The sequence below is a fragment of the Cyclopterus lumpus genome, chromosome 12, assembly GCF_009769545.1.
Source record: "Cyclopterus lumpus isolate fCycLum1 chromosome 12, fCycLum1.pri, whole genome shotgun sequence".
Taxonomy (NCBI): domain Eukaryota; kingdom Metazoa; phylum Chordata; class Actinopteri; order Perciformes; family Cyclopteridae; genus Cyclopterus; species Cyclopterus lumpus.
Genome location: NC_046977.1, coordinates 7237682 through 7253159, shown reverse-complemented (window position 1 = coordinate 7253159; position 15478 = coordinate 7237682). Strand labels below are relative to the sequence as shown.

Genomic DNA, 15478 nt, shown 5'->3' with positions numbered 1-15478 from the left:
TTTCCTCCAGAGGATAATTTGTTGATTATACTTTGTATTTATAATCTGCAATGTAACTAGAAATTGAAGTACAAATCTAAATGTTTGCCTCAGAAAGGTAGTGGAGTACCTCCGAATAAAACTTTATACAATATTAGAGTAAATGTACTTAACTTTTCACCACTGGGACAACCATGAAGGATTTTAATCACAAAGATTCATGAGAAGCTTAGAGTCTTTTTTTTCAAAATAAAAAAAGGGGTATAAAGTGTGCTGTGCTCATATTTCATTGTATTCTATTTGAGTTAATCACCTGGAAACGTATTAAAACTGCATGCAGCAGGTGGGTAGCGTGAAAACATCCAACCAGTTGTATTAATCCGGTATCTTTCTCAACATTCAAACGGAACTCCCTTTCCCACAATGCCTCACTCCCGAGTGCACGTGTCACCGCTGCCAGCAAACCCCGACCGAACGTCACATTCCTGCATTCCCTTTTTTTCCTCAGGACGTCGGAGTTACAGCTACCGCTAGATAGCTAATCCTCTTCCCCACTTTTCCTGTGTTTCTTTCCGGAGCAAACACACCCATGACACGGCGAATCTGATCTCAGGAGGTGATCCCGGGTTCACCAGGAGCCAGAATCTCTCTTCGGGTGAGGATTTATCTCATTTTAAGCCCCGGAGGAAGGTGTCCGTGGGGTCGGAAAGTGCAATAGCCGCGCTGACCAGAGAACAGTTCTTACAAGATGCGCTGTGAACGATGCGGTTTGGCCTCAACCGGCGGACCTGTTGATACGAGCGCGGTAGACAGGAGGTGGTGATAATTCGCAATTCGTGGCCTCTTGTTTACTGTTACTCTTAATGACTAAGCTAAGGTTAGCCCCGGCTGGTTGGCCGCAACTCTTGCGTCACCTTTGTTACCGTGTGAGACGCGGGCGCACGCGCCAGGGTGTGGAGGCGCCTCCAGATGTGTCTTTGTTACTTTTGACAGGGACAGTGCGGCGCCGTGAGTCGGGACAACGTAGGCACAAACGTCCCGTGAAGGTGGGCTAACGGATACGTACACTGCTTAGCATCCCAGGCATGCTGGGCGTGGTTAGGAGTGCAACATAAGAAGACAACACACACACACACACACACACACACACACACACACACACACACACACACACACACACACACACACACACACACACACACACACACACACACACACACACACACACACACACACTAGCTAAGGTAATGATGGGTTTCTTATGGCCAGTTGTTAAGGTCACCTTTGCAGCCCGTTTTGTTGCTGCGTGGTTATACTCGCAGGACAGGAAGGAGAGTATCCATTCAAAGTGTTAGCTAGCCATCAATGTGCCTTGGCGAGCAGCTGAACATGCTGCAGCCCAGCAGCCTGCCTCACAACAAAGAGGATCCCAGCTGCTGCTGGTCTAGAGAGAGAGAGAGAGAGAGAGAGAGAGAGAGAGAGAGAGAGAGAGAATCACTAGAACCACCTTGTCATTGCTACTGTACATCATATCATTACTCGTGTATATATATATATCTCTAGGAGTCCTGCCAGCTGTTTTTAAGTTGTAGCCTGCTTCGGTTTGCTCATAACATTCTGCAGATGCCTGCTGTTCAGACACTGATTGGATCAGAGTGACTTTAGTGAGATGAAGGAATGTTTGCGTGCTACCACAAGTCACACAACGGAGAACCTCCTGACCTAAAAGGGATAGGTTCTGTCATTTATTTGCACAAATTCCAGCCCAAATTTGCAAGAATTATCTTTTTTTTAAAAAGGCATTCATTTGCTGTGGATAATGGCTTCGGGAATCAACCCAAGTTATAGAGGCATATGCTAGTATGCCGACTTGTAAGTCCGGTTCAGCAACTGTTCTTATTCATTGTAAAGGGATATTTAACTTTGCTTAGTGTCTGCCATCTTAAGTCTACCCAGACTGATGAGTCATTTGTCGACTGTAACCTTTTGTGAACATTGTTACAGACAAACCATGTGCAGATAATTAAAGATGATTGTTTTAATGACTTGAATATCATTAGATATAATGTAATCATATACCTATATTGATCTTTCATTGGCTTAGACATAAGCAACTTGGTTGAAGTTATTCCTAATATGAATAATTTCTTGTTTGGGGAAAAGCGTTCCGGTGCTGCCGAAGCTTGCAGGACATTTTAGGGTATGTTTGTACTTTGATGTTTATGCAAGTATGTGAGAAGCCACATGTATCCATCTGGTGACACTAAATAGCCATCGACTAAGTGATCAAGAAACCTAAATACACTGTAAAATCACCTAACTGAACACAGAATAAAGCAAAGATTTAGTGGCATGCTTATTTACTGACGGTCTTCTAATGTTGCATACAGTACACTTTGCATTAGACTGTGATAGTGGCATGAGGAATTGTTACAGTCACAAAATATGTAGACTTTGCATTGACTTGTATGCTCTCATGGCTGCACAATATCATGTTGGTGTGTTCTTGATGACTGAACTGCTTACAGAGGTGGCATTTTACATTCAAGGAGCATTTTCGCATCGGTTCCTCTCCCATTTATCTGGTCTAATCTGTGATTTTAGGCTTTGAAATAGCTGGGCCCTTATCATTTAAAGTAGCTTTTCATTTTTAGGTCCTTTCCTGATTACATCCCAGCAACAATCCAATTTACTCTTAATAGTCAACTATTGAGCAATGGTACAAAGACTATGATGAATAGAAACACGTGAGTGTTGCTGATGTTTAAACTTTGTCTGAGATGCAGCTTCATTTCAACCATCCCAGCAGAGTCGGTGCAGTGTCATCATCAGTGATGTGCAGTCCCAGCACACATGACCGCTGCATTGATCTGGTGAGTGATTGTGTGAACTCTGCCCTGGAAGGTTGAACAGTGTCTGAAAATGACAGAACTTTCCCAGAGTAACAATCCCGAATAATTATGCCTTCTGTGCCGTGCGAGTAGTGGCGTGTAACTCTTACCTTATGTTGAAGCTAACGCTAAGACACGGGGTAGTGTTTGGGGCTGTGATGCACATCCAGGTATATGTGCATGCAGTGTTTTAAAAGAATGTGAAGGAGGAAACTGCATGCTATGGAGAGAGTGGAAAGCCTGCAGTAAACTGGAACACCCTGACTCAGCGTGCGTAGCACAAACTAGCCTCCGTGGGAAATTGCTGCTCATTACGTTGCCTGAAATGTAAGGATGAGCGAATGGGGGGGGGGAAAACGACATTGAGAATAAAGGAGACCATGTGATTCACGATTGAGGAAAACATACAGCGATAGCAGGTGGTTTAAAGATGAGAGCAGATTACATAGCCTCTACTTTTTTTTTTTTTTTTTTGGAAACAAGCAGTTGCCACAGAACTATTGTCACAGTCTTTCTATGGCTGACCTTTTTGTTCTCAGAGTTACTTGTTTTGTCATCATCTCATGTGTTCAACCCCCGACCAATAATGGCTGCTGCAGCTCTGTTGACGACGGACCTTTGTTGCCCCTCTTTTCACTTTTGTTGCCGTTCAGCTTGGCGGCCTCAGAACTTCTACCTCGCCGCCATACATGTTGTGAAGCCCGTGAGCTGAATTGCACATCCTCACTTGTTTGCCACGGTTGTGTAATTTTGTATGTGGATCCGGACAGAATAGCATTGTTGGGTTACCGTTCCACAGTATTGCACATGCCCAATGCTCTCCCATTGGCTCACTAAAGGGGGACAATGGGGCAATTGTTTTTAAGTGTACATACACATACACTTGCCCCCACCACCCCCAGTAGGCTGTCCCCTACTGGTCCGTTCCTCTAGATTCAGGTCATTCAACTCGAAACTGTATGCGTAAACACATTTACTCACAGCGGCTTGCTCCAGTGAATGGGAGGTGAGAACTACTACGGATTATTTAAGTTGGGTTGCAATTTTTCTCTCTAAACATATTCCTTCATTTTAGTGCCGTGATCAAACCTTGCACCTGTGGCTGCATGTCTTTTATAGCGACGTCTAGCTCAAAATTACAAATATTTTGTTCATTCTGCAGAAGAGAGGCCAGTCGAATGTTGTTGAGGGCTGATCAAACAGTGAAGGACACCATACAAAACAAGATTCAAGATTAAAATGTGTTATTTGTCGCATGATGCTCATACAATATGTGCAGGGTAGCGTACTCTTGAGGCTGTGCAAGAATGTCCAAGTTGTGCATCTGCAGACAACTTTTTTTTTTTTTTTCTCCACGGTGCCACTCATTTCTTCACATGGCTAACTTTCATGTATCAATATGTTCATTATATAAACAGTTTTTTCTGCCATTGTGCTGTTGAATTTAACCTCTCAAAATAGACTACTCTAGTTCAACCCAAGTGTGAGTTTGATAAGCCAGCCAGTCAGTAATAAACCAGATCAGGAGTATTAGCAGCTCATGCGCTTCCTGTGGTGAGAATGTTGACTTGGACTCCCACTGGGGAGACTTTGTCTCATGATCTGCTCTGTTTGGGTTGTGTGGATTATGGTGCTTACCGTATGGTTGTTGTGTAACCATATCAAACGCTGAAAATCACTTGTGGCTCAGAGCTTGTTTGACTTTTTTATGGTTTTATGGTACATGTTGTATTGGTTTTACTCTAGTGCCCGTGGGTGTCTACTGTAGTGGTATTGTGCTTCTGAAGCCCAGGAGATAATAGTTTAACATCGCCTAGTTGTTTGACTTTATGCTGCCTTTTCATGCACCACTGACTTTCTTTTTTCTTTATACAACTATGAAACTTGAGAATATTATTCCAAAATGTTATTTAAATCAGTACATTGACAAATGTTCATAACAAATAGCTGAAGTGTGTAGATCCCAAAGCAAAGTCAATGCACAGAACGGTTGCGAATGACGGCAATGGAGCGAAGCGAAAAATCCGCCCGACGCTGAGTTGCGAAAGCCAATCAGCGTTGATTGGCTCCGCCGTCATCACTGACGTCGTGCAGTTGGTGAATCTAACTGGCTGCTGCTCTAGTAGCGCTGGAAGCGGCAGTCATTCAGACTTAGTCGGTGAAATTCACCGATCTGTGTGAGCCCACGGGTGATGTGATATATATATATATATATATATATATATGTGTGTATATATGTTGTCGGGCTGGACATTGCTTTACAGTGTCTCACCAGTTGATATGTAACACTCCTTCAGTGGGCCTGGACGTGTGTGACTTCACCTGCTATCTGAACTATCTGCTATTGCTATCTAGTTTATCTAAAACAACAGTTTGTATGCATGCATCGGACTGTGTGTCAAATGTGTTGATTAGTTGAGCAGGGAGGGATAGCGCACAATGTATCATGATCACAATTGTTTCTTTTTTGCAAGTGATGATCAATCTATTTTATTCTGTGTCATGTCGTACGGTTGGTGTAGATTTACATTTGTCTCTGCCTTTCCAACAAAGAAACAGTGAGCTGTCCCGTGTAATGCTGCGTCTGGCTGGCCAGTTCGGTGTTGACCCGGATGATGCTGGGCGGCTTCAAGCACAGTCTTCGTCATCCTGTGGTTCATGCTGCGTCGCATTTCAAAGTCTTGAACGCATGTGTTCCTGCACCAATTTGAGTGGCCCCCGTTCATTCGACTCCGTAACCTTCTCTGTATTTTCTTAGCCTGTTTTTTCAGATCTCTAAATAACTGCTCACATCTCCTGAAAAGTTCAGGGGCTCAAATCCAGTCCGCTGCCAGTTTCTGAGATTCTAAACGAATGCAGTCTGAAAACAGCCTTGCAATAAACTCTCAGCTTCATTACGTTTTATAATGTGCAGCCTTTGTTGAAACTGTTACAGAGAGGTCTTGGCTCAAATGTACGGCCATTGTGGCTGCTACAGTTATATTGAAGTTGAATTACACTGCGTTCCTTTTACGAGAATATACTTAATGATGTTTTCACAACACAACCCACTGCCCTATTTAATGAGTATGGAGAATTAATCTGATATTTTTAGAAAGAGTAGACGGAAAACTTTAAGTGTTGCATAGTGCTGATTTTTCTTCCGCTGCAGCAGAACGGGGAAGCTAAAAGTGTGGCGGGCAGTGTTTTTGTTGGAACAGCTGTTAGAGTTGAGGGAGGGAGAGCGAAAGGGTGGAGCCAGGAAAGAGCAGGGGAGGAGTCGGGGTGTGTGGGACTGAAGGATGTAGTTTGAAGGGGAAGGAGAGTGGGTCAGACAGACAAAGATAGGGGGGTTGTGGCGGGGGTCACACAATAAGGGCCCATACAGACGCTACAAGCCACAGACGCGAGAAAAGGTTCTCTGTGTGATGCCCACTGCAAACAAACCGCTTCATCAGTTAAACCTTTTGTCTGCACTTCCACCATTTGTTTAATGCTTTCTGACTCATTCTGGAGCGGCAACAATTCAGTAAATAGTCGATCCACAGAAAATTAAGCAGGAACTATTTTATTATTGAGTCCAGCTTCTCAGTTGAGAATATTTGTGGTGTTCCTTGCCTTCTATTACATTACATCTTTGTTTTGACTGATGGTTGAGCTAAACAGGGAATTGGGCTGTTGGAAAGTGTAATGGGCTTTTTTTTGGTTCTATTCTCTTGACATTTAAAGGGCCACTCAATTATTTAAAAGAGTACGCCACCAATGTGTCACTGCACTGCAATAACATTTGTCAGACTTACAATTAGTTGTTTAAAGAAAGTATCATAATTCATGCAGCACAACCACCGATGCCATTTTATTTTAAATCTACACACTCAAACTATTGAGATGCACTCAACATCTGGTGCTTAAATTACCCACAGTGCAACTTGACAGTTTAGTCTGAGATTTGGGTGTGTTTTTCTAAGAGCTACAGTAGACCTTTAGCTGCTAACCTCCAGCAGACGTGAGAAGCGGGCTGCAGAGGTCTGGTTACCTCACTTATTTTCCATCTCCACACCAGTTTTTTCGTTTTTAATGCCCTAAATGATGCTGACTCAAATTATGCCTCCTTGAAGGGCTTTGGGGATGGGTCACAAATATAATTGCCAAAATAATTGCAATTCACGATACCATCTTAAACATTCAAATATACTGGAATCACTTCAACTTTCTTCTGTTTATTCAATCACAGATGCACGGTATTCATGATGATCCCGATAATGGAAATTCACCAAGAGCAACCTTTTGTGAATGTTTCCTGTGTTGTCTTATCACAACCTGCTGTACCCTAAGGCCAGTAAAATGTAGGCTTGTGTAAAATTGGCTCGCATAAATCAAGAGATCAATTGATAATGACAATAATTTAGTTGCAGGCCAAACTCATTCTCTCTCATGTTTGAGTTTGGAAGGAAATGCTCAAAAATGGTTACTGCTAAATTCAAATGCAAACATTTTGTATTATGTTTCCCCTAATCATTTCCATCAGTGTCTTGTAATGTGAGCGCACGTACAGTATCATTGCTTTGTCTTAAAGTAAATGGTAAATGAGAGATGCTATTTGAGCTCCTGACTTTCAGATTCTCTGTTTAGTCAAAGGTCAGAGGCTCCTTATTTACTTTCCTTTTTCTCATGTACGCTTTATACAGTAGCCTTTTCTTTGTCTGGCCCATGAAACCCTTGCTTTAGTCCCAATGGCTGATGAGGTTTGTGGTTTCAGGTTGTGGACTCTCACATGATCATATTCGGGCCACTTTTGAACTAAATAATGTCATGATGTTAGGAAGGCAAACTTGTTCTCCTCCAGCTGAAGATCACTGATGTTGTAAGATGAAGCCCACTGTGAAAGTAAAGCAAATGTAACCACCACTTAAAGCAGATTTGGACGTGGTGTGTTATTAAACACAGCAGGATAGAAAAGGACTTTGATAAAGACACAACCAGTGTTTACTTTGGAAATTAATGTTATTCGGGTTGTGTATATTGCGTGGTTTGATGGTCCTCCTGCAGACAATAACATGAAAAGAAATCATAGATGCCAAGACAAAAAGACTGAGAACTAGGTGAGTGTTGCATTAAAGGACGGGTCAATAAAGCTATTGGCACAGCTTCCCCTCAGGCAGTAATTCTATACTACATGTCAAGGACAAGCGTAGGTCATCTGACTGAGCTGCAACCACGACCAATATGCATCAAACCTATTGTTGCAACATCCAGACTGCTGCTATTCATTGCTTCTCCATACATCATACAGCCTCAGATATTACCTTACTGTTGAATCACCCCGGCGAGTCAAAGAAACTAAGTGAAATGAACAGGCAATTCCATCTGATAATCAGGCTTGACAGACTAGAAAGTGGTATGACCTGAGTGACTCAGGGAGAGCTGTCTTTTTCTGAGCTGTGCTGGGACAGATATTGGTGTTGTGACATCATAAGTGGTCTGGTTTTAGGGCGGCACACATGATCTTGCAGGAATAGAGACACAACTAGGCCAGTAGTTCAGTTGGAAGTTTTCATATGCTCTCAGATCATCATGAATATTGAATCACAATTTAGATCTGGGATCTCTTTTTTGATAGACGAGTAATAACTCGTTTGAAGGGAAACTAAACTTTCACACTAAGATGAAGTTGTAAGTGCACACAAATGTGTATATCTGTGCCCATGCATGTACACAAGTGCATATACATCACATGTGCTGGTTGTTTACCATAGCCCACTGGCTGCAAACCACCAGGCTAATCAAAGCCCCAGTAATATGGATAGATTATACTATTGACATGTATGGATAATACTACAGAAGAAAGCACTGCCCTTACCGGCCGTCCTTGAGCAAGAGACTGGTTCAGGTTCCAGTCTCTTGCTCCGCAGAGGTGTTATCCTGTAGTTGACCCTTTAGTCTGATCTTCCAATGGAGCATTTTCTTCTTAGCTAATACTAGGGTTTCATAGGGGCGGAAAGTTTCCGGTAAATTTCCGGAAAGATTTGGGGAATTTTTAAAAAAAAAGTTTTTTTGCAAAAGCATATAACAGGGAACTTAAATGTAGTTGAGAACAAGACTATGCACGCCTAGCTCAGCTGGACCCTGAATGCAGCTGGTTGGGAACATTGTCTGCCAGAAACATGAACGTCTTGGTCATCAGTGTTGCATCTGAGCGTTTCAGACCTATGCCTGGCAAGTGTGAGAGCGCCAAGTTGCGTAGAGGCCCAGAGCGGTATTGCATACAGATAGAGATTTCAATTATAGCTCGCAACATATTGAAAAAAATAACTGAACTAGTTAACTTAGTTCAACATTTTTAATTATGAACTATGAACTGAACTAGTTCATTTTAAAATGTGTGAACTATGAACTGAACTAGTTCATGTAGAAAGTGAACTTTCCCAACACTGTTTGTCATTACCTAGCATATTGATTACTTAATAATAATAATAATAATACATTTTATTTGGAGGCGCCTTTCAAGTCACCCAAGGTCACCTTACAATAAAATAATACAGGATAAAAGATAAAAGCATGAAAGATAGGAACAACATTAAAACAGAACAAAAAAAACTTGGTAAACTGAAGCCATGTTCATTTTAATACCAAGTGTATTTGTTTGCAGTAGACTAACTTTTTACAGCAGTGAGGAGGACGTTGATGAGGTCCAGGAAGAAAGCCTTTAGACCTGAAAGGATTCAGGTCTAATTCCCGTTTATTCCTGTTAATTCCCGTGGAAAGTTTCCAACTTTGAATATTCCCGGAATTTTGCAACCCTGGCTAATACTAACTTAGTAGTTGTAAACATGATTTGTCACATTTATGGTACTCAAAAAAACAGTTGTGTTTTTTTCCATTCTGTAGAAATAGTTGGTGAGATCTATTTATTTTACTTTGTTGTATTGTTTGTTAAGATACTACGTAGTTCAGCACTTAGTGAGATCAGACTTGATGAAGTATAAAAGTAAAGTAAAGCGAGTCTTTAGGATATAGCACTTCTCTTTACTGTGGCATTAGATAGCCCTGTAGCACAAAACTAACGCAACAAGTTTAAACTTTGTGGGGCTGACTCGTTGGCTTCAAATGCACCGGGCTCCCCAGCGAGTCCCCAGGGCTCAGCAGATACCATTCTGCGTGCTCCAGGGCAATAAATCCTCTTTGCATGGCTGGTGATCAAGCCATGATGTAAAGGAGCTTAGTAGCAATAGACAGCCAGCCAGGAAGCTGCTTCCCTGTTGGCCATAGGTCAGGTGATCACACACAAAACACAGACGGTAGAGAGAGAGACAGGCAGGCAAGAGGTGGACAAACAAAGAGGTAAATAGACATGGCGAGGTGTATGAATGGTGACACCAGAGGGAGCTTGGGCAGAGAGCAATCTGAGGTTTTTCAATAGATGGATTTGATGATATCTGAGTGAAAACACAACCTGGGTCTGCTGCAGCTCCACACCAGGACACTCTTGCTGTTGGACACTCTGGAAGCAAAGCTGTGCATGCATGTGGTTGTTTGTTGTCAGCAGTGAGGTCAAGTGCCTTCTTTGAGTGTTGGGAAGTAGAGGGTGAGAGAAGGTGAGAGAAATGCCACATTGTTATTGTTGGTACTCAAGGCTGCAACGATTATTCTCATGTTTGTTGTTAAATGACAGAAAATGTGATTATTGAGCAAACAATCCTAAACCCATCGACTTTTACTAACCATAGTTAGTTCACTGTAACATAAGAAACGGAAGAAAAATATAAAATTTTAGAAGCTGGAAATGGAGAATGTTTGGTATTTTTGCTATAAATGATTAAAACCATTAATCCATTATCAAAATGGTTGCTGATCATTGGTTGTCAATCAAGAAATTGATTAATCTACTAATTTTTTCAGCTGTACTCATAGTGTACTAAACAGGTTGTTGACAACATGTCATGTGTTTTGATCTTATTGTAAACACAGGCCAGCCTTCCAATCACAGGAGACGAGTGCTCTAACGTCTCCGTGCATCTTTCTCTTCCTCCCTGCACAGGTCACTTTCCTCCTTCCCTTCCCCTCCTCCCCTTCCACCTGTCACAGCTCCGGTTGTCATGGAGAACTCTTCGGTGGCGTCTGCATCGTCTGAGGCCGGGAGCACACGTTCACAGGAGATAGAAGAGCTGGAGCGCTTCATTGACAGCTATGTGCTGGAGTACCAGGTGCAGGGGCTTCTGGGAGACAAGGCTGATGGAGACTTGGACATGGACAATGGTGGCAAGGTGCCAGAGGTCAGAGCTTTATTACATGAATGGATGACGTGCTCTCATAAGTCCCATATCTGTTGGCAGCAGTGATCCTTTTTAGTGGGGCCTCTGGTTAGATAGGCGGGGTACAACCTGCATCAAACCAGCTCCCCCTATTGTTGTAATGTGTTTATAAACATAGACAAATATGGAGGTACCTCCATCAAACACTGCGGCTGGAGGGAAAAAACAGAGCAACTTAGAGTGTGTGACTGTACTTTGTTGACATGTAAGCAAACCCCCCTTTCACAAATGATAGCACCTTCTCCACCCATTTCTTTCCACCAGTGGACAGACGACTGTAACAACAAGAAAGATGGCAGCTGGACGTCCTCCCGGGGGAGAGGCTCAACCAAGCCAGTAAGTGTGGGCATCGGGGTTCTACTTATTTCCCAGGTTTTGAGGTGACCTTCTCAAAAACAATCTAGGATCAAATACAGTCTGTAAGGTCTTCATCATAGATCAGTGTGTTCGGACAATACCTGAACGGTCATCCACCCTTGTTCTCATTAGCAGGCACTTACCTACAGTATATGCCTTTTTAATGTTAATGTGCCACCCTGTGTTCAAATGTAGGAACTGCATGTCCCAATTCACCCGGTGTTTCCCTCGAAGATAGAAGAAGAAAGCAACAAAACTACATTTTTGCTCCCAACGAGTACCATTTGCAAAAACATTTTTTTATTTGGGACCCATTCAAATGTGTTGAGCTTCCACTATGGTCCCGATTCTACTGCCACCTCCATGGTGTCCTCTTCTGTGGTCACTGAAGCATCACTTTTGATTAAAGCGTAGGTTTGCTCTGCTCTCTCCGTTCTGTATGTTGGTGTCGTCTTTCCCTCTCTGTCAACTGCTCAAGTGTGTGATTAGAAGAGACTGTAACACCAGCCGAGAGCAATCCACCGCTCGCTCGCACGCACGCTCGCTCGCTTGTGGTTGCTGAAGACAGAGTATGCTCCTCATGACTAACATGGGATGCTGTGAGGCCAGTTATTAAACTAAATGAATTATCAGTCAGTTTGTCTGCTAAATATCTCTGTGTGCGCGCGCTCTGGTCTGCTGGTACAGTCTGAGGCGATTTAGAGTATTATTTAGTTTTATTGGTATGATTCACCATGACGTGAGTGGTGAAGTGACATGGGTGAGAGGTTCAAAGCAAAGAAATGAGGAGGTATAGACAGGGACTTGAATTGAAATGTCAGAAATCCTATTAATACATTTTCAGTGCAGCAAAATAGGGAGGTTTTCTTGTGGGATGTCAGAATATAATAAAACTCAACAAACCTACAACAATCCGAAACGATTCATCAATAATGGAGACAAACATGTGGTGACAGAAATGAGAACTGCCATCTCAGCTCAACAATCGCAGTGCTGCGCTATTTTCTCTGCTCTGAATTGTTTTGTTAAGCAAAAGGATTCAACACAGGTTGATATTACTCTCCTAATATGCTTTTTATACTTTTTGTTTCAAAGCACATTAGGAGTAGAAATGGCCCACTTGCTTCTGGTGTTCCCCCTCTGGGATTAACTGACAGAAAATAAAACAGGTTTTGAATGTAACAGAGTACACAGTCCTTTTCTTATATCTCCTCTCTCAACTCCACAGGACGAATGGGAGCACAGCAGCAACGGCAGCACCGGTTCCAGGCCCAGTTCAGGGTCTAGACCAGGGTCTGGCTCACGCTCCGGCAGCAGAGGCAGAAACAACCAGTTCACAGGCCCCGCCATGGTACACATACATTTATTTGTTTGTTTGTTTTGTTTAATTTGTCTGTTACTGCTACCACATTCCCTCCTAAAAGAAATAAAAGGGAGACTTTGAGGGACCAACACTTTGGTTCCTGTCAAGTGACTCTTCCTCTGTTGTATTGTGCCATCGGGAGTCATCTAAAGATTTCACCACCATTCAGGGTCTAAAGGCATTTATTGAGGCACATTAGGGTGACGGATCCAATGTTGTTATAGGTTGACCCATACTGGGTCCTACAACTATTGCTACTAAAACTAACTTTCTTGAAGTGCAGTAATAAAAGACAAACAAATAGCTTTAGAGAGCTTCTTTAATTCACACTTCTTCTTTTTTTCAAATCTGCTTTTCAATCTGCTTTTCAACAAAACCAGTTCTAGTGGTTTTTGTTCAATACAATACTAATTATGTGATAATTTGGTATGAAGTGTTATGGCGTCAAACTGAACATGTTTCCCTTGTGTGCCATCCAGAACGGGAACAGAGAGGGCTCCCTTGACATCCTGGGGACAGACATATGGGCTGCCAACACGATGGACTCACGCGGGTACGTGCCTCTGTTTCATAAACCTAATGTGTTGTCCAGTCCACTGGGTCTGAATTCCAGCCGTAGTTTCTTGAAAGTCATATGACTGATTTAAGACACACACTGATTTGGCTTTGCCTCTCTCGTTCTTTGTAACAGGCTTCTCTCTGTCTTTTGACTTTCTCTGAACCTGACTTTGCTGAACTCTTTATTTTTTTAATTTGAGGTCTGCTGTTTGCTAAATCTTTAAGTTTTCTCCTGGTTATTCCAAGACAGTATTTCCCAGCTTTTGTTTTCAAGGCCCAAACCACTTCTGGCATTAATTGTCTGTGTGTGTATAAAATAATATATATTCACGTAAAATACAATAAGGGACATCGTATTTTAATACGCTTAGTCAGCTCTTTTGCTTCATCCCGAACTAAGCCACTAAGCATCAGGGCTGTGGAGTTGTGCTGATGATGAAATGTATTTTCAGTTTTGCTTTGCCGACAAAACATTATGCCTCAAAGCTTTAAATCTTGCTTTGACTTGTGAGGTCTGTGTGAAAACCCTTCTCAGCTTCTGCGTAACTCTTAATGATTTTATCAAACAAGAGCTAGATCTGTAACTTACAGGAGAAGAAAAAAGGAAATGAATGAGACCGATATCAAATTCACTGGAGGGAGGACTGGTTGCCATGGTAACAGCTGCACGGCAGCTTCAGCTACCTAAGATCTGGCCACGTTGGCACATCTGAGCACACAGTGAAGGGCAGCAAATGATGTAAGCCACTCTCCCTCCATGCACACCGAGAGGTGTTGCGTAGTATGAATGTTGACTATAAACTGACATTGATGACTTCAGTTCTGAGATATTTCTACCAATCTAGTTTAAGTCATCCGTTCTAGGGTTAGTGCTGTGATCCCACATTGCTCCCAATGTGGGTGCACAGAATGGGTACAATAATTAGTCTCTTTGAACAAACACGTCAGCAAAGTGGATATAATTGTTTTTAGCAACAAATAATTCATATAATAACGATAGCAATTGTCAAAATACCATAATTAATAGTAGCACTGATGTGTATGTCCAACCTTTGACGTTTGCTGAATGTTGCTCACATGCAGTGAACTGAAAAAAACTCTTGTGCCACACATATTATCCACTTTTTGGAGAAAGTGTTAATGAAGTGAGTGTCTGGTCAGCTGGCCTCACCTAGTGGTGACACCATGTAGATTAAGAGAGCCTTTTTTTTAATGTAGAGCATACCCTCACCAGCTCCGAGTCTCTTGTACTAACGTTGGCACGGGTTACCATGCAGGAAGACAGACTCGTCTGCCAAAACAGTTTTAGGTTAATGCACAATATTTCTCTGTTATTGTGAGGGCACACCTCTCACATCCAAACCAGTCAAGTACTGCCATGCACCATTGAGGATTTACTAGAATCTAAAACAAAATGTGATCCTAGAGTTGTGGAGCGGTTTGCTGGCGTTGCTGAGCCACTGTCAATCAAATGTGATCAAACCCCTGTCTGTGTTAAACTCTTAATGAATAACAACCAGTTTGACAGAGAACGCAGCCAGGACATTCCTACATTCGATGGTCATCTCACATTTAGTGTACTGTCTGACCAGCTGGTCACTCACGTGCACAACAACACTCAAACCCATCTCTGTATAATAGAGCACTCAAAGTCTTGGACAAGAAACTGCGAACCCATCATCACGGCCACATCCTGAACAAACATACGTTTTTAAGTTTTAACAACCTTATCAGCCTTACATTCTGGCAGGGAGACAGACAATGGAAATCAGCCTTGCGGCTGTAATTGGGTGTATTTACATTTTAATTAAAAGTGTTCATCAATGTACGTTGTCCCTCTCGAACAAATAAAAACTTGAAACGACCAAGAAAGCTTGCTTTACATTTTGAATAAAGCTTATTTAGTCATGATTATTTACTGTTATAGAACAAATATTTGGCTCTAAAATGTTTTTTTATGCCTGGGCTTAATTTAATTTCTTCCCTCTGTTCAAAATGTAGAAGCTGTCTTGTACTCTTTCAGACTTTTCCACTCTGTC

General features: G+C 42.2%; 1 protein-coding gene across 1 annotated transcript in view; it reads left to right on the top strand.

The window, feature by feature from the left end:
- Nucleotides 1-433: 433 nt before the first annotated feature.
- Nucleotides 434-15478, top strand: part of ctif (CBP80/20-dependent translation initiation factor) — a 47644-nt gene continuing 32599 nt past the window's right edge. Inside the window, 5 exon segments of the mRNA XM_034547347.1 lie at nt 434-634; nt 10888-11122; nt 11426-11497; nt 12747-12869; nt 13361-13434. Coding sequence (XP_034403238.1) covers nt 10946-11122; nt 11426-11497; nt 12747-12869; nt 13361-13434 — 446 coding nt within the window. The 5' untranslated portion in view covers nt 434-634; nt 10888-10945.